Source organism: Apium graveolens, chromosome 5 (assembly GCF_009905375.1).
Source record: "Apium graveolens cultivar Ventura chromosome 5, ASM990537v1, whole genome shotgun sequence".
Taxonomy (NCBI): domain Eukaryota; kingdom Viridiplantae; phylum Streptophyta; class Magnoliopsida; order Apiales; family Apiaceae; genus Apium; species Apium graveolens.
In genome coordinates this window covers 729,624-751,901 of record NC_133651.1, presented here as the reverse complement: position 1 = coordinate 751,901, position 22,278 = coordinate 729,624, and the positions used below count along the sequence as shown (strand labels likewise).

The 22,278-nt window shown below is 33.6% G+C and overlaps 1 protein-coding gene across 4 annotated transcripts; it reads left to right on the top strand.

Moving 5' to 3' along the window:
- The first annotated feature begins 8,538 nt into the window (after positions 1-8,538).
- LOC141661798 (paired amphipathic helix protein Sin3-like 2) lies at positions 8,539-21,115 on the top strand. Of its 4 annotated transcripts, none has more exons than XM_074468804.1 (25): positions 8,539-8,758; positions 8,873-8,945; positions 9,496-9,756; positions 9,859-10,042; positions 10,143-10,241; positions 10,351-10,524; positions 10,601-10,862; positions 11,401-11,537; positions 12,721-12,796; positions 12,873-12,902; positions 13,134-13,327; positions 13,407-13,561; positions 14,487-14,614; positions 14,713-14,967; positions 16,131-16,538; positions 16,659-16,742; positions 16,853-16,941; positions 17,040-17,645; positions 18,731-18,828; positions 18,917-19,055; positions 19,140-19,292; positions 19,431-19,594; positions 20,294-20,405; positions 20,542-20,716; positions 20,851-21,115. In XM_074468804.1, exons 2-24 carry the CDS (start codon positions 8,875-8,877, stop codon positions 20,671-20,673), a joined length of 4,011 nt encoding a protein of 1,336 aa, XP_074324905.1. In that variant the 5' UTR covers positions 8,539-8,758; positions 8,873-8,874; the 3' UTR covers positions 20,674-20,716; positions 20,851-21,115. The 4 variants fall into 4 exon arrangements, with proteins under 4 accessions (XP_074324905.1, XP_074324906.1, XP_074324904.1 ...); XM_074468805.1 differs by having other exon boundaries at positions 13,131-13,327; positions 16,659-16,730; XM_074468803.1 differs by having other exon boundaries at positions 13,131-13,327.
- The last annotated feature ends 1,163 nt before the right edge of the window (positions 21,116-22,278 follow it).

Here is a 22,278-nt window from a genome sequence, read left to right as displayed (position 1 = left end):
CTCCTTCTAGGTTCCTCTACTTTGTTAGGAATAGAGCTACTACCAGGATCCACCCCCACATTTGTTATCTTTTCCACATGATCAGGAATAGAACTTGATGTGTGAGTGGGATCATCCTCAGAACTACCCAAAGATATACCAGTCTTCATTGGGAATACTTCCTCAAAGAAAGTTGCATCACGAAACTCAACTATCGTACGCCACAATACCATCTATGTCAGATTTTAATACTAAAAATCTCATAGCAGTTGTGGTTTCAAGATAGCCCAGAAAGATACAATCAACAGTTTTCGGACCCAGTTTCTTTCTCTTGTGTTCAGGGAAAAGCACATTAGCAAGGCACCCCCACACACGAAGATAACTTAAATTTGTCCTACGCTTTCTCCATAATTCATATGGTGTCTTGTCCATATGTTTCAGAGGGACTCTATTCAGAATATGGCAAGCCGTATTCAGAGCCTCTCCCCACATGTACTTAGGCAACCCATAATTAATTAGCATACTGTTAATCATGTCTTTAAAAGTTCTGTTCTTTCGTTCTGCCACCCATTAGATTCAGGTGTGTATGGTGGAGTAACCTCATGAACTATACCATTGTTTGCGCAAAATTCATTAAACAAGGTACTCGTATACTCACCACCTCTATCAGACCTGAAACATTTAAGTATTTTTCCAGTTTGTGTTTCAGCTTCATTTTTATACATAATGAATTTATCTAGTGCTTCATCCTTATGTTTAAGCAAATAAACATAACAAAATCTACTACAATCATCTATAAAGGTAGTGAAATATCTACGATGATCCTTAGTCAACACACCACCAAATTCGCATATGTCTGAGTGCACTAAATCTAACAAGTCTGAATCCCTAACAACATTATGAAAAGGTTTCCTTGTTTGTTTAGCAGTTACACACACTTGACACTTAGATTTCTTATCAATGGCGTACTTTGGAATCAACTCTAAATTCATCATATTCTTTAGAGAACCAAAATTTAAATGACCAAGTCGTAAGTGTAACAAATCAGATGATTCTACACAATTAACAGAAGGTGCAACACTATCATTAATAAAACCACCCAAAACGGGTTCAACATTTATTAAAACAAACCATTAGACAAGTAACCCTTGCCAAAGAATGTACCAGTATGAGTAATAACTTTTTATTACACTTCAAAGAAAGTTCAAAGCCATTTTTAACTAAACAACTTCCACTTATAATATTTCTACGAATAGAGGGAACATGATACACTCTAGTGAGAGATAGAATCCGCTCAGAAGCAAACTTCAGGTCCACGTTTCCTATTCCAAACACTTGTGCAGCACTAGCATTCCCGATCATCACTGTCACTCCATGACTCTGTTGATAAGATAAAAACAAGCTAATATCAGCACAAATATGTACATTAGCTCCAGTATCAATCAACCATTCATGTGACAGATAAGTGGAAAGTAGTTTAGGGTTGTAAGTAACATACCCGTCATCGGTTCCGGAGGCAACAACCTCTCCAATGACCATGTTAGCTACTGGCCCATTCGTGGTTCCAAGTCCAAGCACAGTATTTGCTTGAGCTACCACTCCAGCTTTCTTAGCTTTCTTACTTGAACAGTCCTTGCTCCAATGACCAACCCGTCCACAAGACCAACATGGTTTGTTCGTCTTTGGTTTCTTAGCCTTGTTCTTGTCAAGTTTAGTGTTAGCCTTCTTAGTGACTACCTTTCTTTTCTGTCCTACAGTCACTACATTCACCTTCGAGCTCTCATGTTCCACAGGCAACACATGTCCCTATTTGGACTTGTGTTGCTCCTATACTGAGATGTCCAACATCAAGTTAGTCCATGTGATCTCTCCTTTTTGTCTTTTCAGGGAGAGAGCAAACTCTTCCCAAGACTTAGGGAGCTTTTCAATCACAGACATCACTCGAAACTTCTCAAGCAGGACCATACCGGACTCACCCAAATCATGAACTAACATCTCAAACTCATGAACCTGTTCAGTCATGGATTTTCCATCCACCAGCTTAAAATCAAGAAACCTAGCCACAAAATACTTCTCAAATCCTTGAGAATCGGTATTATGGGTTTGGTCCAGCTTATCCCATAAGACTTTAGCAGTATAGGCATCTGATGAATAAACATCGAACAAGGTGTTCTCCAAGGATGCCAAAATTGGTTGCCCTAGCCACCCCATCCTTCTCAGCAGATTCAGCTTTCTCTTGATCCAACCCAGGAGGATCATACTGTACCACTAACAATAGACCCTTAACCGTTAACTAGAGTTTCGTCTTTTTCTGCCAAAGAGAAAAGAAGCTCCACCACTAAATTTATTAGGCATACCCGATAAATCAATTGGATGGGGAAAACGATACGTGGTCCAGTCAATGGTAGTAGTATCACCAGAACCAAAACCAGTCTCAACAATTTTAGGAACATCAGCAGTTTCGTTAACCATCTTGCTAATTAATATATAACACAGATAATCTCTTCAAGATTGTTGGGTATAATTCTAACTACACATCAACAATGGGCAGTTATATATATAATAACAAGAACATGACAAATAACCAACTAACCAAATAAAACACGAAGGCAATAACAAACTATAAAGACTGTAATTGACAAAGAAAGTAAAGAAAACTTATCTCTTATCGCTTTCCAAATTCTGATAAGAAGAAGAACACAACAGCTGAGTCGCCAAACCCTTCAAGAGGACTTGACTGTCCTTGAAGAGATTATTGCCCCCCACTTAAGCTGTGATGGAATGCAGCAATATCGCTTCCAGGATAAAACAACAACAGATCAATCTGGCCACAGAACCAACAATGATCAACGGCGACTCGCACCTCAGTTTGCCCAAAAACCTATGCAACTCATATATGTTTGCGAGGTAGGCACCGAGACTTGTATCATTTTAATCTCAAGTATACCTCTCAATATATAGGCATCTCAAGTTGTTCTTCTTCTATTTTACTCGATGTGGTACACCAAGTAACAAAACAGAAAAAGTAAACAAAATGGGTTTTCCTTATTATTTATATTATATCCCGATTAATTAATATAAATATTACAAAATATATTCAGAGTATGATTAAAACAATCCTTACTCAATATATTTTATATTAATAATTAAATTATCAATATAAATAATTAAACTTGTAATAGAAAAGAAAAATATAAGAGTTCCCACTAGCACTAGGCCACACAAGCATTCCACTTATGCTAGTAGTTGTAAACAACACTAACACAAGACGCTATATAAACTCAATATCTTTCTTTTACAATACCAATGTGGGACAAAATCCCCATAACCCATTTCAAACAAGCAACTTTGTCTCAATATATTCATGGATTCCACTAAGAAAATATATTAGATCCAAATATGAAAGTTTAAGTCCTCATGTCAAGGAACAACCTCCAAGTGTTAGTTTCCGAAAATCATATCAAGAACATATATAAAATATGCCTCAAACTTTCCATTTTCTAACAAAACCGACACTAAATTCATCTGTGTACTTTCGTGTTCGTGTATTTTAGTGTTAGTGTATGAAAAATGTCAAACCAAACCCGTTATTTTCGCGAAGTGTTATCGTGTTGTGTACGAAATTGTCGGCTCTATGTATAACACATCTTTTTTATTTACGAAAATGTTGTTGTATATGTCAATTGACATATTTTCTTATTTTTCGCATCGATCACTAAATGATGTCTTAGCATGTCTAATACATCGGTTATTTATCTAGATACGATGTACTACATTGTCTTTCACATCGGTTCAAAATCAATTTAAAAAACAGGAACTTTTACTACAACCACGAAAACATCAGTTTTAAACATTTTAGACATAAATTCTGAGCAGTTGTCCATTGATATTTTTATGTAGAGTTGTTTAAAAATAAAGTGTATAGTCCCTTGTAATTTCAACAAAGTATACGAAATATGTCAATAAACAACTTATTCTCAATCACTGTCTAGCCAGTTGAGTGTAACAGCCCGCACTTCCGGACTATTAAATCTAAATCAAAACTAAAAGAAAATACAATTGACTATTCCAAAATTATATTACAAAGGTACTATTACGAAAGCGTAGCTAGCGGAGGTCCAAAAGTCAATCTACTCCAATTCTAAGTCCTCAAACTTGAATGTTATCCAACTCAAACTCTTAGACAAAACCTCAAAGCCTGACCAGATCTGAATATAGCTTTTTTGACCCTCTAAACGATGTTATCTTGAAAAATACGAAACACGAAAGTTATAGATAAAGAAAAGATCTTTCTGAAAAGTCTAGAATCAAATAATTCTGACTTACGATGAATTAATTATGAATTTTACAAGATTGGAGCCTTTTATGAGAAATAGTCCTACGAATTCTAATATTAAAAACGAGGAATACGAATATGGTGTATTTATAACGATACAAAACCCTATATCTTAACCTAAAAGTTATCCATATTAGAATCTGATCCAAATTTTAGGCCCAAAACTCTAATTCAATTTTAAATCCTAGTTTTTATCCAATTTTAATACTTTTTTTCTATTATTCTATTATCAAGCTAATTTTAAAAATTATAGGATATTACATACTACATTCCTTAAAAAGAATTTGGTTCCCAAATTCACCACAATTCTATACATCTAGGCTCTCTAATCTCTTATAGGCGAAACTTAAATTGTGATCCACATGATCGACACCTTGGGAATGTACTAGTCCCATAACTAACACACTCCAAATGACAGCCTGCTTCTTTTGATACCAACTGTAACAGTCCGCACTTCCGGACTATTAATTCCAAATAAAAACTAAAAATAGTTATAGTTGTCGATACACTTAGTAGTACTTCTATCTCATAATTGTTAACTTCTTTCACGTTTTACGGTCAATCTGACCAAATGACTATAATATAACATTTTACTCTCTAAGAATTAAACTATCTTTATTATATAATAGTATAATTTTAGTAAAATTATTTTTTATTATATATATATATGTATTCACTTAATTATTTTTTCATATAAATTTATGATTATCACGTTTGAATTTATTAAATAATTATAAATATTTGGTCAATATAATACAAATTACAAGTGTAAAAATAAAAAGATAATTAGAAGTTATTAATTAGTCTCAATATATAATATCAATTTTTTTCTTCTTCAGAACACAAATACACCTAATATGTGTATGATTAATAACATATATCAGTGAGTAATTAGGTGTTATGATATTGTGTAAAGTAATTGCATGTTCAATTCCAACCAACAATTTTTTGAAAAATAAATATTTCATGTAGGGTCAAATATGTCATTTCACGAGATTAAAATGTCTCACTAATTTTAAAGGCATATTGGTGTACTATATATAGAAGAGATTTATTAATAAAATATTAATTAAACTCATTACTTTATTTGTTTTTATTATCTTTTTCCAATTTTCTAAAAGTCGGTCATTTATTTGATTAATCGAAGTCCGGACGGGGCTCATGTCGATTAATCGAAACTTAGGTGAAAGTACAATTTTCCAAAATATATATCAAAAGTCGGGTAAGAGGTGATTTAACTGTCGAATTGGATAAACAAATCGGTTGAATGAACAAGATTTAAAATTTCTTTTAAAAAGTGATTATTTTAGAAAAAATTAAGAGAATCTCCAACCACATAAAACCCTTAGCTAAAAATCATTAATACATATTATAAATAAAAAATATAGAGATTATGTAAAAAAAAATCATCTTCAATGGTGCATTCCCCCTGTCTATAAATATAGTCAACCTCTTGATGTTGGCTATATTTGTTGAACCACTACAAACCTGTAAGAAATTTGTAAAAAAAATTGTAATCACTTTTAACATATTAAAGTAATGTATTGTATTTATAACAACATAAAATTTTAATAACATACTATTTTTAAAATATAGCTAACCAATATAACCAATACCATCGAAGCACAATACCTTACAGGCTCAACAAATTTTACATATTATCCTACAGGTCCAATTTAGCCAACCAATTATAGCTAACACCATTGGAGATGCTCTAATAGGGGTGTATTCAATCAAGATTTTGAAGGATTTTTTTGGATTTTTTAAATCAAAAGATATTCAATTAGGATTTAAAAAAATCCTTTAAAATATGATGGTATTCAATAGAGATTAGCAAATATCTTTTAAAATCTGAGTGTATTCAGTTTAGATTTTAAAAAGTTTACCGAAATCTGGCGATATTCAATTTGAATTTTTAAAAGTCCATCAAAATCTGATGGTATTCAAAAGTCTGTGGTTTTTTTTTGAAAACCTTGGGGATTTTGATGGATATGCTAGCTCATTTTTAAATCTTTTGAAATCTCTTTAAAATACATGAGATTTTGAAAGATTTCTGGAAATTTCACAAAATCAGCTAGACTCTGCAAAATTATTTTATCAACTCCGTCAAAATCTACGAACAATTAAAATCAACGAAATTTTTTTAAAATCCACGAATTATTATCAATCCTTTAAAATCTGAAATGAATACACCCCTCTAAAATTCATAAAAAAAAATCATATTTGGTTTATCTGGTTTATTGATTATGTGTTTGTTGAGAGGGTTACCGAACTATATGTTGGCATATTAGGAATTTTACACTAGATAGTAGAAGTGGGTACCAAATTTTAAATTATAATTAATGCTATTTCTGTCTCCTCATTTATTTACAATTTTTTCCCCACATACTTTACATGTATTTTAAATCAACTATAAAGTATATTTTCATATTTTTATTATTTTTTTATATAAAAGTTTGAACACTATATTTTTATTTAGAAGAATAAAACTTTAAAAAAATTATGCAATTACATTAAATAAGAGCATTAAAGTGCGTGCCGAAGCTCCGTCCTCAATATAAAAAACTGAGGGGGACGGAGGGAGTAGTAAATAGTGATTATTAGTGATAAATCACTTAAATATCATGACATAACTAATGATTTGTATTTTTTATTATAAATTTTGTCACTTAAATATCAATATTTGATATTTTACATATATTATGACAATTTGATGAGTTATAAATAGAACTATATATTATTATTTATTACATTAAATTGATTTCGATTAATGATTGGACTAATAATCCGGTTAATTATTAAAATGTGTATGTATCGATTAGCCCCGATCTCCATGTTTTAGAACCCTGCATTTTCTTCATTAAATTATGCGGGCGGGGCAATCGGTTGAAAAAATATTTAAAATACACTATTTTCCAGTTCTAAGCTCTCTTCTAAAAATCATCGATTTCACCGATTAATCGCCCAATTAATCATTCCAACATGCTCTGCTGATTCGCTTTTATAGTCCGATTAATCATTGCACTTTTTTCTTAAATTAATATATTTATTTTAATAAATTAATTATTTCTCTATTTTATTGAAAATATTCGGTTAATGTTCCAATTAATCAATCTGATTATTCACCTATTATCCAATTAATCACTGAAAGGTTAATTTACCGAAAAATACCGATTTTCGCTTTTTAGAATAATGGTTTTAAGTGTTTAAAACACCAATAAACGGTATATACCACAATCTAGAACATGTTTGTACATTACACGGGTTACGGAGCTGATTGTCAATAATAGGTAACATTACAGGGGTGTGCATTCGGTTAATCGAAACCGAAACCGAAATTGTGGAAAACCCGCTACCGAAAACCGAACCGAATTGTATTCGGTTTTAAACTGAAACCGAACTAAATATTTCGGTTATAACCGGAACCGGATTTTAAAACCGAACTTATTAAAAAAAACCAGAAAATTAAAATTTTCAGGAAATGCTTTGCTGCGGTGCTTTACTGCTCTTTGTTCATGCTCTACTACAATAAAAGATTCATACCCAAAAATCTTATTAGCACATAACATTATCATACATTTGCAACACAATTCCTTAATATAACATTTTCTCCTACACATTTGGTCAAACACATTGCAAGCAACTCTGAAGCTTCAAACAAAGTTGAAACTGCAACAAAGGTAAACAGAAGACGAAGTGGTTATAGTTTTTATATATACATACAGGCAGCTGTTTTAAACAGAAGACAAAGTTGAACTAGAGTGATGAATCGTATGCTAAATAGCTGAGTTGTTGAGAGAATGAGACATAGAGAGAGACAGAGAGATTGAAAGTTGGGAGATGTATGTAATAATAATGATATGTATAATTGTATGTTAAAGTATTAATATTTTGTACACAACTTCGCTTATTTATTCGATTTTTCGGTTAACCACGATTAAAAAGCGAATTACCGAAAAATGAATTTCAGGAATTCTACTACCGAAAACTGAACCGAAATTATTTTGGTTATTCGGCTCGGTTTTCGGTTAACCGAACCGAATGCACAATAGGGCCGAACATATATCACAATGTAAACAGCCCAAGGCCCCGAAGACCCAGACATGTGTTATACTACACAGCCCAATCCCTGAACATGAAAACTATTAAGAAACACCGAACCCCTCTAAAATACATGGAAAAATAATAATTTAATTAGTCCCCGAATACAAATAAATAAAATAAATAAATAAATACAGGCTCCTCTTCCTCCTTTGTTCTCCCAGAAATGTTACTCTTATAATCTCTAATCTATTATTCCTACCATTTTCAACATTTCTTCTACAACTGCAACTAAATTATACATACATATATGTTATACAGCTTCATCTATACTACTGCTACAACTCAACCTGTTTTGTTTCACTTAGATCTACTTTCAATTCTATTCATCTCAAACTCACGGCAAGTCTTCTGTGTCTTTATGTTACTTTGTGTTCTGTCTGTGTCTATATGTTATTTTGTGTTCTGTCTGTGTCTATATGTTTTTAAACACTGCGTGTGTGTTTTTTTTTGCAGGTATGAAGCGATTGAGAGATGATTATGTCAACTCACCTGTTAAGAAGCCTTTTGCTTCTTCTCCTGTAGAATCGTATGTTTTTTCTTCTTTTTTTAAATGTAATTTTAAGTCTTTTTGTTACTTGTTGACAATTTTAGATTAGTATCTGGGTTTGAATTTTTTTTTAGTATCTGGGTTTTTTATAGTTATCGAAATTTGATCGGTTTAGCTTAATTGGTTGAGAATCAGGGGGGTTTTGTTTGTTAATTTCGCTGATTTGGAATTTTGAGTTGAGAGTTTTTAATTTTATACCCCCTTTTTGGGTAAATGGGTTGGTTGATTTTTCTCGAAAAAGGTTATGAATTTTTGTTTTGTTGTCAAGATGTAATCTTTGTGATAGTTGGTGGTTGATTGTGTTGGGACTTGGGAGAATAGGTTGATGTGATTATCGGAATTAATTAAAAGCAGTATAAATTGAGGTGCCTAATTTAATATGTGATGGATAAAGTGAAATGGTTGTAGTATCTGGTTATGCATGGATACTTTACGAAAATGAAATAGCTTTCAATTACTCTCTAGGGTTGTCTTATTTATTGTCTTTTTACCCTATAAATGACTATACTGCCTTTTATTAATGATGAAGTTATGGGCAACCTCAAATTGCTGCTGGAGGCAGCAGTGGCGGCGGTGGTGCCAGTGAAGGTGGTGGTGGAGGAGGTGCTGTCGCAGTACAGAAACTCACAACTGATGGCGGAGGAGGTTCAGGTACAGGTACTGGTGCTGCACAGAAACTCACAACTAATGATGCTTTAGCTTATTTGAAGCAAGTCAAGGACATGTTTCAAGATAAGCGGGAGAAATATGATAATTTTCTTGACGTGATGAAAGACTTCAAGGCTCAACGGTAACGTATAACTTACCCTAAGAGGATTTTGAGCCTACAGTTTATGAGGTGGTCTTTGTTCAAGTATGTGCTTTACTCATACATTGACTTGCTTTTTGACAGAATTGACACCGCCGGTGTCATTGCAACAGTGAAAGAATTATTTAAAGGGCATAATAATTTAATTTTTGGTTTTAATACCTTCTTGCCCAAAGGCTATGAAATTACTGTAATCGAGGAGGAAGATGCCCCACCTAAGAGATCCATTGAGTTTGAAGAGGCCATAAGCTTTGTAAACAAGATAAAGGCAAGATTGATGTTACATTATTTTCTTTCATGTGACTGATCATTTTCGTGATGGCATTCAGTATGATGTTATTTATTACTATTTTTTTGTTAAAAACCAGACGCGTTTTCAAGATGATGATCATGTGTACAAATCCTTTTTGGACATATTGAATATGTATCGGAAGGAGCATAAGGGTATTGATGAGGTCTACTACGAGGTAATTGCATTGTATATGTTGTGTATTGAGATGCATTGTTCTATCTACTTTTAACAGCCTTTATTTAATACAATGTTAGGTTATTAATTGTACAAATGCATAAGTGCAGGTTGCTGCCCTTTTCAATGATCACCCGGACTTGCTTGATGAGTTCATAAGATTTTTACCCGATGCTTCAGCAGTGGCATCAGAACATAAGGCTACACTTGGCAGGCAACAGTTGCATCTGTATGAGGAGCGGACTCCTGCCACGGTGCCATTACTGGGTACACACATGGACAAGGTAATTGAGTAACTTCATCACTTTTCTTTGTCAGCATATGCCACAGTTTCTGATGTTAAATTGATCTATTCCACAGCAACGCTTTCGACGAGAGAGGATCGTTGCTCCTCAAACACAACGCAATTTAAGTGTTGAACGCTCTAATATTGATGACGATAAAACTATGATCAAGTTGCATAAAGAGCATAAAAAGTCTGTTGAAAAGGACGACAGGCATAGGAGACACCCTGATCATGACATGCATCGTCCATCTGAAAAACGGAAATCTGCTCGGAAGGTAGATAACTTTGGAGGTGTTTCAGTTTTAGGACCGTATGATGACAAAGATGCTTTAAGAAGTAAGTTCATATATAACACCTCCCACAAAAAGAAACATGTTTGTTTTTTTGTAAAGTGCGACTCCAAAAATTATGTACCTTGTTTATACGAGCTAGATGGATTCATTCTTTGGGATATTTGACGTTTTTAAGTTTAAAATTGACATACATTTATTGAAATACAGTCATTATTGGCACTGTCCCATTTTATGTGGTTTACAACAATTGTGGGCCTTTTTAAATATAAAGTTTGATAATTGCTCCATTATAAGGTTTTACTTAAATATCCAATAGGCAGAGTTGGGCAACTTCCCATCACCTTAATTGTCATATAGTTATGTATATATTTCAAAATTCAAACTTTTGTAGAAGTCATTCTTCGCTTCTTATTTTGATAGATAATTCGCTTTAGTTAACAAATATTATGAGCCATTTTTAACTTAGATATAGAGTATTGTTTTTGCCACCTTAAGCTTAAAATTCTCATCTATTTAAAATATTGCATTTATATGACCACACCTCATTTGTCATGGCAATTTGTGGTTTGCTAATATGCCAGGCATGTACAAACAAGAGTTTGCATTTTGTCATAAGGTGAAAGAGAGGCTACGAAATCCAGATGATTACCAGGCATTTCTGAAGTGTCTTCACATTTTTAGCACCGAAATAATTACAAGAGAGGAATTACAAGGCTTGGTATGTATCAGGATATATGTAGCTAATTATTAGTTGTTTTACCATTAAAATCTTACATCCAGACATCCAGTCTAGTATGGAAATTTTCTGAATTCATATTTAGAGTTATTGTATATGCTTCTTCTATATTGACTTCTGTACAACAATGAATATGAGTTGATAAAGAAGAAATTTCAATTTCAAGATGTACAGCTTTTGCATTGTATTAATTATTTTCTTTGGGTGACTTGACCCAGAGAAATGTGAGAGCGAGAGCAATGTAACTGCAAGTCTTGTGCAGGGACGCACAAGGAGGGGGCAGACATAATGTTTTCCAACTTTGTTTTTAGTCAACTGTTATTGCTATGCTAATGTTATCCCAACTTAAGAATTGTATTTAATAACCATTTATAAGGGGTTGTTAAATAGGGTTGATAAGTTTATTAATGAAAACACCGAATTTTGTCAGCCATCAGTCGCGATCTGTATGCACTATTGCATTGTAATAAATATCTAAGCTTTTCTGAAACCCAAGTATGTAGTGTATATTAGACTCTAATTAAGAAAGTTTGTTTTGGCTCGTCATCAAAAGTTTAAATTCATGTAATGTTATTACTTTAAAAATTTCTAGTCACTACTTTGGTGACTGTTGCATTATCTATTAAATCATTGTTTTTCTGTTCAAAAACTGTGTATTACTGTATTTTCCAAATTACCTTTAGTCATTCCCGGACTATCTTTACGGAAACTATTATTATTTATTTTAGTTATTATTTATTATTATTCCCGTACAATACATCTCTAGTCTAATAAATACAAACGCAAATCTTTTAAAACTGAAATTGTGTGTCTTGTCGGAAATATTGGTAAATGTACTGATATTGATATTGATATCATAGATAGATTTCTTGGGGTATCCGAGAGTGGAAGGTAAACATTTTTCTGGAGCAAGTGTGTACAACTTAAGAACTTTGCATATGGTGTTTTAATGACGTTATGTCGTGACGGTCACATCTTTTAACATGGCACGTAACAAAACCAGTAAAATGTACATTTTGAGTCTTCTTAACCTTGAATGTGGACTCCATGAAGATTGCGTAACTGCAGAACAAGTGCATGGCAATAAGAGCACCGCACCGCAGTGAAACCCCCATTTAGCTGTAACTACTAGAAACTGAGTACCAAATACTTTGTACTATTTCAGGTTGCAGATTTACTTGGAAAATACCCAGATCTTATGGAAGGGTTCAACGAATTCTTGGAGCGCTGCGAGGGAGTTGGTAATTTCTTCAGAATATAAGTTTTTCTTTTTAATTATTTACTTTCCAATTTTCCTGACTTGCCCCTTTTTCGCAGATGGATTTCTTCATGGTGTAATGAGCAAAAGTATGTAATTCCCCCTTTACCTTTTACATTTTCTTTTGGTTCCAGTTAATATGACCATAAGTGTGTACTTTTATATTTTTTTGTCTACCATGTACAGTAGTACATCTGATTCCATTCTTGTTTAGAGGTGGAAGAATTTTTTCCGCCACTTCTTGCTTTAAGCTACTACATTGTAATTGAAATTATGATCTGAGCTCTGGAAAGTCTAATGAGGTCATTGATTAATAGCAGAACATTTCTGGAATGAAGGGCATGATTCGAAAGGGGTGAAGATAGAAGACAAAGACAATGAGCAAAGGCGTGACCTTGATGCTGCTAAAGAAAAGGATAGATTTAAAGAGAAGTACTGGGGGAAATCTATACAAGAGCTTGATCTCTCCAACTGTCAGCGTTGCACTACTAGTTATAGGCGACTTCCTGAAGATGTAACTATTTCCTGATTCACTTTTCTATTTCTTAAATTATTTACCGTGCTAATTTTGAATGTTTAAACTTCTACTGCAGTATCCAATACCATTAGCAAGCCAGAGATCAGAGTTAGGAGCACAGGTATTAAATGATAAATGGGTATCTGTGACTTCAGGTAGTGAGGATTACTCATTCAAGCATATGCGCAGAAATCAGTATGAAGAAAGTCTGTTTAGATGTGAAGATGATAGGTAATGTATATGTCTTAATTTTTTGCGGTTTTTATGCGCTTACAGTAGATGAAACATAAATTCTTTACAATTTCATCGATCCTTTTTAAATTAGAAGTTGTGTAAATAAGATATGAGCCAACACTATATTCATAATGAACCTTACATGCGGTGTAGTATCATTATTATGTATTGATTATATGATTTATATCATATTTACGTAGATCTTGCAACTTTGTCCTATGTATAATATCTTGTTAGTCTTCTTGTTAATAATGAACCTTACATGCTGTGTAGTATCATTATTATATGATTTATTGACATTTTATTGACTCATAATATCTTGTTAGTCTTCTTGTTAATTATTTAATTTAGATGCGCCTATACTTGGTACAGAAAAGTAGAACTATCCAAAGCATCTTTCGATGCTGTGACCATGGGTGAAATTTAGTGTTTAAAACAGTTTCATTGCCAAACTAGTATTTTTATCGAAAGTACTGATACTTCATAATAATGACCTATGTATAATAGTACGAACCTACTAGGATATTACATATATGTTCAAGAGAAGAATCGCTCCGAGGGTGACCTTGAAAAGGCCAAACAGGAATTTCTGTATATTATCTAATGTTCAAGTCTTTTAGATGTAAAAACGACATTTTTAATGATAATTTATTACCACATATATCTTTCTGCTTTTTTTTTCTTTTATGATTATCTTTCCATGCATGCTTGTGATCGTGTATCAGCAACGGGTCCCAACACCATACTAGAATTGACTTTTTTGACACGTCTTTTAGTACAAAGTGCAACTTTGAACCATCATTGGGTATTTAGGCCCGTTATTGGTACTTTAAAATACCCATGATCTCTTTTAGAGTTGTAATATTTTGAAAATTGATGTTTTTGTTGGGACAAAGGGCTGATGTTTATTTGGTGATTCCAGGTTTGAGCTAGACATGCTCCTGGAATCTGTAAATTCCACTGCTAAGCGCGCTGAGGAGCTACTGAGTAACATAAAAAATAATTCTGTCAGTTTAGGTAGCCAATTCCGCATGGAAGACCACTTCACAGGTTTTTTTTATTCCTCAAGTTTTTACTTTTAATGCAGCAAACTTTTTTTGAATTTCACTCTTATGCTAATATTTTTTTATGTTCGTTTGGTACTTTAGCTCTTAATCTGAGGTGTATAGAACGCATATATGGTGATCACGGCCTGGATACCTTGGATATTTTACGCAAAAACCCTTCACATTCACTGTATGTAATTTTGACCCGCCTACAACAGAAGCAGGAGGAGTGGTCAAAGTGTCGTTCAGATTTTAACAAGGTTTGGGCAGACATATACGCTAAGAATCACTACAAGTCACTGGATCATCGGAGTTTTTACTTCAAGCAACAAGATTCAAAGAACCTAAGCACTAAATGTAAGAGAAACTTGCCAAGCATGGTTATTTTTTCTGCTAATCATGATTTTATTCTCTTCTCTGGTGCAACCTATATTAGAATGGATAATTCCTACTATTAATTGTAGTTGATTAAACCTTGAATACATAATATTTATATATGTATGATGTGATTAAAATGGTTCCTTATCAATAAAAGAAATAACGGTGAGATGTTGGAATGAGCAATCTAAAAGGCAATCTTTAAACAAGTTATTACATGTCTAATATGTTACTCTCGCATTACATGCCTAATATGTGTACTTTTTTCTTCTTTATATTTATGGTCTAGAACTATATGCAATTTGCTTCATTTATTTTAGCCGAATTCACGATGTTAGAAGAAGCGTAGAACAACACATTGCCATGGTTGATTAACGTGCAATCAAATTACAATTCTGATAGTGATTTATTCTGATAAAAGTTTATATTGCACACTACAAGATGTTAATATAATCCTTAATAATCATCTCGGTACCTTAGGGTCTCATTTTTTAATTTGAGGTAATGGGCGAGACATCGGGTCTTTAAATCAAAAACATCTGCAAATTACATAATGAGATGCTAATCTTAGAAAGTCAGTGTCATCTTTCGTCTTGCATAAGGTTGATGCTAACCTTTTATTGACTTGGCAATCTATCATACCGTGACTGCCACTTTGTTTGATGCAATTGGTACATGTTTCTTCTTATTGGTGCTCAGACTGTTGATGTTACTGTAATTATTACCATCTTTGTAATAGTTGACCTTTAATTAGTCACTTATTATGCCATTCTCCACTAATGTCTGCATGAATTCCTTATGGTTATGCACAAATGTTTGGTTCACAATATTCCCTTGTTTAACCTGGCAAGTTAAATTCTGTGTACAATTTTTTGCAAGTAACTTCATATTGATTTATAAGTAACTTTATAAAGATGAGCAAGTTTCTACAGTTCGTTGATGTAATGCTTCTTAAAACTTGGCTATGCTACATTATTCACTCAGAGTGTAGAACCATTAAAGAGCACAAAATTTAGATACTTACGATAAAAGTATGTGATCATCTTTTCATGGAACTGTTGCATTAAGACTTAACAATGTCTCATTTGAAACTTCATAGGATTCATTTTTTTTCATATTCATATTATCATTGTTATTTTCAGCCTTAGTAGCCGAAATCAAAGAACTCAAGGATAAAAGGCAGCAAGAGGATAATGTGCTTCTCAGTATTGCTGCTGGGTGCAAACATCCTATCATTCCTAATCTTGTGTTTGACTACGCTGATAAGGGTATTCATGAAGACTATTACAAACTGATCAAGTATTCATGTGACGAGATTTGCACATCTAAAGAGCAAGTAAATAAAGCCATGAGGCTCTGGTGTACATTATTGGAGTCGATGCTAAATGTTCCTTCTCGTCCTCCTGGTTCCGAAGATTCTGAAGTTGCTTCAGTATCTAAGCATCATGGAATAAAAAGTGCTGGAACGAGCGTCAGAGGAAGAGAGGAAAATCTTGTTGCTGATGCGGCACCCATGAATGTCAAACAATTAAAGTCTTTATCTAATGGAGGTAAGAATACTTCCCCAAAGCAAGTTGATTTTCAGAGGATAAGCTTGCTAAATAGTGATATATTAGCCAAAGAAGATGAGTTTGGGCTACCAAAAGATCTCATTCATACGTTTGTTGTAGATAAAGTGGCTTTTGACCGTCTTGCCAGCTCTGATGCAGCAATTAGAGATGACAAAACACCTCCCAGAGTTGGTATGGAATTAGGTGTGTTTATTACTAGCTTGTGTAGTTGATTTGTGTAAATTGTTTATGCCGTTTGTTGGTCCTTTTCTAGTAATATCTGCTTAGTTTCCTTATTATTTTTTCAAATCAAGGACGTGATGCAACAGAGAGGCCTACAAACCATGCAACAGAAAATAGGCATGGAGTTGCTTGCACTATTGGGAATGTACCTTTGATGGAGGTAGGACATCTACTGCTGATCATGAGCCTTTTGCAGTTCAAGTCCCTATTGTTCTTTGATATTGTTTATGATCGATGTATATGTATTTCACGGTACAGTGTTCTGATGTTTCAAGACCAGTTCCTGAAGTGAATGGACCTCTGACACAGGGTACTAGTGTACACAAAGACAGCGAAAATACAGTCGATCCTTCTAAAGTTGAGAAAGAAGAGGGTGAGTTGTCACCTAATGGTGATTTTGAAGAGGATAATTTTGCTGCCTATGGTGGTTCCAATCTCTCTCTCGATGCAAAAAAAAGTGTTGAAACTACACGCTATCAGGCTGGGACTAGTAGAGATATTTCTTGTCATGATAATGGAGGAGAAAATGATGCAGATGCAGATGAGGAGGTCAGTGAAAATGTTTCAGAGGTTGGAGAAGATGTTTCAGGAAGTGAATCTGTTGCCGATGAATGCTCACGCGAAGAGCAGGAAGAGGAAGATGAAGAACTGGACGAAGATGGTAAAGCTGAAAGTGAGTGTGAGGCTGAGGTATTAGATAATGTACTTAATGGTGATGGATTATCGTTACCCCCATCTGAACGATTTCTGCTGACCACCAAGCCACTGGCGAAACATGTTGTATCCACATTACATGATAATGAGAAGAATTCTCGGGTGTTTTACGGAAATGATGCATTTTATGTTCTTTTCAGGCTACACCAAGTAAGCATAAAATTTCATTCTTCCTTTCCTGACAGATAACATTTGTGAAATCTTAAATTAAGTATTTCGGAGTTACGTATTGTAATGTGCATAGAATGTATTCTAAGACTTCCACACTATAATATTATAGTGTGGAAGTCTTGGATAGGAATTAACATGTATTGTTATGAGTAATTAACAAATAAAAATTGTAATAGTATTAAAAGTGTTTCTTAAAACAAATTAACATATGTTGAATATTATGATATGAGTGAATCTCAAATAACATACATGGAATGTTGCAAGTAATATTTAATAAAAATTAACACAATCGAAAGTGTAAATATGATTGAACCGGCTACTTGATAAGAAGCTGGCATATATTGAATAGTTATAAATCTAAAATATTATTAATTAAGTTTATATTCTTATTATTTTATTCCGACCCAAAGATTAACCTACCAATATTCTAAGTATCTATAAAATCTTATTTTACTAAGTCCATAATTTTATTAGTGTTATCCTGCCCACACGATCAAATGATTCATATTGTAATTAGTTTTAGTCCGGGCCCAATGAGGCAATGACCGATCACTGGCGATCAGCCAATGAACTACCAAAATTTTAATATTTTGGTTTTAACTTTTTTTTTGCTGAACTGGTTTAACTTTTAATTGTACTAGCTTCTATTTTGTAGGATGCGTGGATGGTTTTCATATTTATTATTTATAATTTTCAATGTTTGTTATCTTATTATTTATATTTTAATATGTATATTTTCCATTAGGAAGATAATAAATTGTAGAAGAAACTAAAGAAGAATATAACAATATGAGATTGATATGATTCAAACCATAAACCTTTTTTGTATTTTTAGAATTAGTAATATGCGTTGTATTTGAACCGTAAATGGTTTGTTGATATACTCGATTTGATACATGTTGAGGTTTGGTTCCTCATTTGTTTGCAAATAAAAATATATTTAACCTTTTATTTTGGTAATTTCTGCACCTAGCTTTGATGAGGTACGTGTCTCGGTGTGCCTTTTACCTTAAATAAGACTAATTATACTTTAATGAAATCATGTTTTTTTATTCTGTTGCTAGATTTTGTATGAAAGACTATTATTTGCCAAACAACAATCATCCTTTGCTGAAATGAAAAGGGGAAACGGCATAGATACCGGTCCTGACCTTTATGCCAGGTAAAGAATTCTTGTTCGCATCTATATACAAGTTCAAGATATCTTTGAGATGAATCTAGTGATTTGATTATTGTCTGTTGTGGTGCAGATTTATGAAAGCATTGTATGATTTACTTGATGGATCTTCAGATAATGCGAAGTTCGAGGATGATTGTCGAGCCATTATTGGTAATCAGTCTTATGTGCTCTTTACTTTGGACAAGTTGATATATAAACTAGTCAAGCAGGTAATATGTCTATAAAGCCCCAAAGTTTTTATAATTTTGTATTTTTGTCCGGCAATGAATAAGGAGTTTACACATTTTCTTCAGCTTCAAACTGTTGCCAGTGATGAGATGGATAATAAGCTTCTCCAGTTGTATGAGTATGAACAATCTCGGCAACCTGAGAAATATGTTGATTCAGTTTACTATGAGAACGCACATGTCCTTCTTCATGAAGAGAACATATATAGATTCGAATGTGTAGGTCTTCTGCGCTGTTTTGTCCTATTGTATAGTTTGATAGTTTTCTCTATGCATCTCAAAAAGCAGCTACTATATACTTGTGTAGATTCCACTGGCCGGCTTAAAGTTAGTTTCTTTTCTTTAATTTCTCTGTAGACATCTGTGCCATCCCAGTTGCTTATACAGTTGATGGATGATGGAAATGAAAAGCCTGAAGTGGTTGCAGTTTCAGTGGATCCTAATTTTGCAACCTATTTTCATAAAGAGTTTCTGTCGGTTATCCCCAACAGAAAAGAGTCGTTTAGCATCATGTTGCAAAGGTACTGCTATAAATCTTATGTATGTGCAGAAGCTCCTAGAGGCTTGCATTTGTATATGTGTGTTTATTGGGCATGTGGGAGGTGGAGGGGGTTGTGCAGGGGAATGGTTAGAAGGAGTTCAACGAAGCCTTGATTACAAGAGGCAGAGCCACACCCTGGTGACTGGCGAGGGGGAACTGCTCCCCCATACTGAATAATATGATGCCTTTATATTTGCGCGTTTGTTTTATTTTGAGCTTGTATAGTAAAACCTCCATAGATTAGTAGTTGCAGGATTTTACATGGTAATTAATTAGTCGCAATAAAATTTACGGTATAGCTATAGTAGTCAGGAATTTACCAAAAATAACATTTAACCAAGATGAACAATCTATCAAATATTGATTCATCGAGGTTATGTTTTACAGTTTGCATAAATATATCAATTTACCATTTTCAAATCCTTTTAGCATTTTACTGTATAATCTAGTCTTTATGACCTTTCGAAGGTGAATAAATAATAGTAGTATAGCTGTGGATCTTGCGCACCCTGAACTTAGTTAGCTGGGCATAATGGCAGCCCATCAGGCATTAGGGTTCAGTCACCCACTTTAAGGTTTCTATAAAAGCTAAGAGTCATTTACTATGTTATTTGGGATATTATCTTTCCACTAATTACTCTTAGTGTACCATATGCTAATAAATTAAGTATATGTGCAGGAACAAGTGTAAGAATCTGGATCCTGACAATTCTTCTGCTATATGCGTGGCAATGAAAGGTGCAAGGGTGATCAATGGTTTGGAATGCAAGATGGCTTGCACCTCATCCAAGGTATATATATTGCTCTAATAACAGTGCAATTACCGAGCACTGTTATATACTGTATGTTTCATCTATCTGCCGCTGATTTAGCTTCTTTTTTTTTTCCTAAATAATTTAGCTTTCTTTTTATTATGGTTTGTTGCAGATTTCCTATGTTCTAGACACAGAAGATTTTTTCTCTCGGAAGAGAACAAATATAGGGAAGTCTTTTACACTGTTGCACAAGGACGAGGCAAAAGTACATAAATTTCACCAATTCTTATCAGCATTGATATAATGTGCCATGCCTTTCTTCGCATGGTCATAAAGTTGCGGCTAAGGTAAGATACTCTTTTGTTTGTCTTAGTTTTTTGATTAAGATCTTGCAAGGGTTATTTTTCTTCACTTTGAAAGTTAAAAGAAAATAGGGAATGGAACATGCACTGACATTTTTTTTGCTTTGGTCTGTATGTAGAAAGTTGCGACACAGTGTAGTGTCTAAAGGCATTGCGAAAATAGAGAAAGAGTTCAGGAATTTGACGACATAATTGCATTGTTCTGTAAGTAGGTTAGGGACTGAACTATGTTATGTAACAGAGGAATTTATGTGCTGGAAGCACACTGTTGAACTAGATTGTGCAAGAAAACAACGAATAGAGAAAAGAAATATACCAAAAGGCCTCCATTTTAGACACCAGAAATCTGCTTTCATCTTGATTAGGTGATGTTTATGTTTTTCACTTTTGAGTTACTTTCCTTGTTTGTTCAGAGAAGTTAAGTGTACTGGTTGGCGTTTTTTGCTGTTTCTTCGCAAGAACAAGAGTATACATATTATGTAGTCCGTGTCATCCTTAAAAGCAAGGATCTTACATTATCTAGTTACTGCAATCTTCATAGAAAAATCACATTAAGTGCTGTGTGAAGGTTAATTTGCTGTATAAAGTGTTCTCAGTGTTCTTCAATGGTGTTTAAAAAAATAATCCTGTACTTATTCCGATGGTCTAGTGGCTAGTTTCTTGTTACTCGACCTGTTGCTCTGCTAGGGGTGTAATCGAGCCGAGCCGAATACTGCCAGGCTCGGCTCGAGCTCGATTAAAATAGTTCGGGCCCGGGCTCGAGCTCGATCGAGCCTTTAGTTTCAAGTTCGAAGCTCGGCTCGTAAAATGTTCAGTAGGCTCGAAAGCTCGAATTAATTCATTAAATATTAACAAAAAATTCAAAATTTGATCCGTTTGACTCGGCTCGATAAAAATAAATAATATATAATAAATATTAAATATTTACATAAAAATATATTTATAATAAAAGAAAAATTAAAAATAATGGAGATTCGATAAGGCTCGTGAACATTACGAGCCGAATAATTTGAAGCTCGAGCTCGGCTCGATTATTTTTTAGCTGAATTCGAATTTTTTACGAGTCGAGCTTGAGTAGCTCACGGACAGTTTGAGTCGTTTATACCCCTACTCACTGAGTTCTGTGGGATGGTGTTACATTGAAATTTTGATTTGTTGCCAGATAATTGATACAAAATTCTAAAGGAAAGGGTAAAAGAGTTGATATCAACTTTGTCAAACCTAAATTGATGATCAAAGTCCAAGTTGTAATTGTTCATGTAAAAACAAAATGTACCGAGGACCTGAGAAGAAATAGGTTAAACTCATAACCATTTACCCAAGATTTTATTTCATTATTTTTTATTTTTATACCCTCTATTACCATTCCCGATTCTCATTCTCATGATTAGCTATCCTCTATTACGAGCATGTAAAAGTAGAGTAAGAAGCATTTTAACAATTAGTTACTTGTTATTGATACACATATCATATGGTAAACAATCCAAGACAATGTTGTCTTAGAAAACATCAAATATATTAATCATGTAGGAAGAAACGCGTTGATC

Excerpts from the sequence above, each read along its gene's own strand:
- LOC141661798 (XM_074468803.1), top strand. The coding sequence starts at position 8,875 with ATGAAGCGATTGAGAGATGATTATGTCAACTCACCTGTTAAGAAGCCT. Across the intron at positions 11,538-12,720 it reads GAGAGGAATTACAAGGCTTG|GTTGCAGATTTACTTGGAAA; the intron begins GTATGTATCAGG and ends GTACTATTTCAG. Across the intron at positions 13,328-13,406 it reads ATAGGCGACTTCCTGAAGAT|TATCCAATACCATTAGCAAG; the intron begins GTAACTATTTCC and ends CTTCTACTGCAG.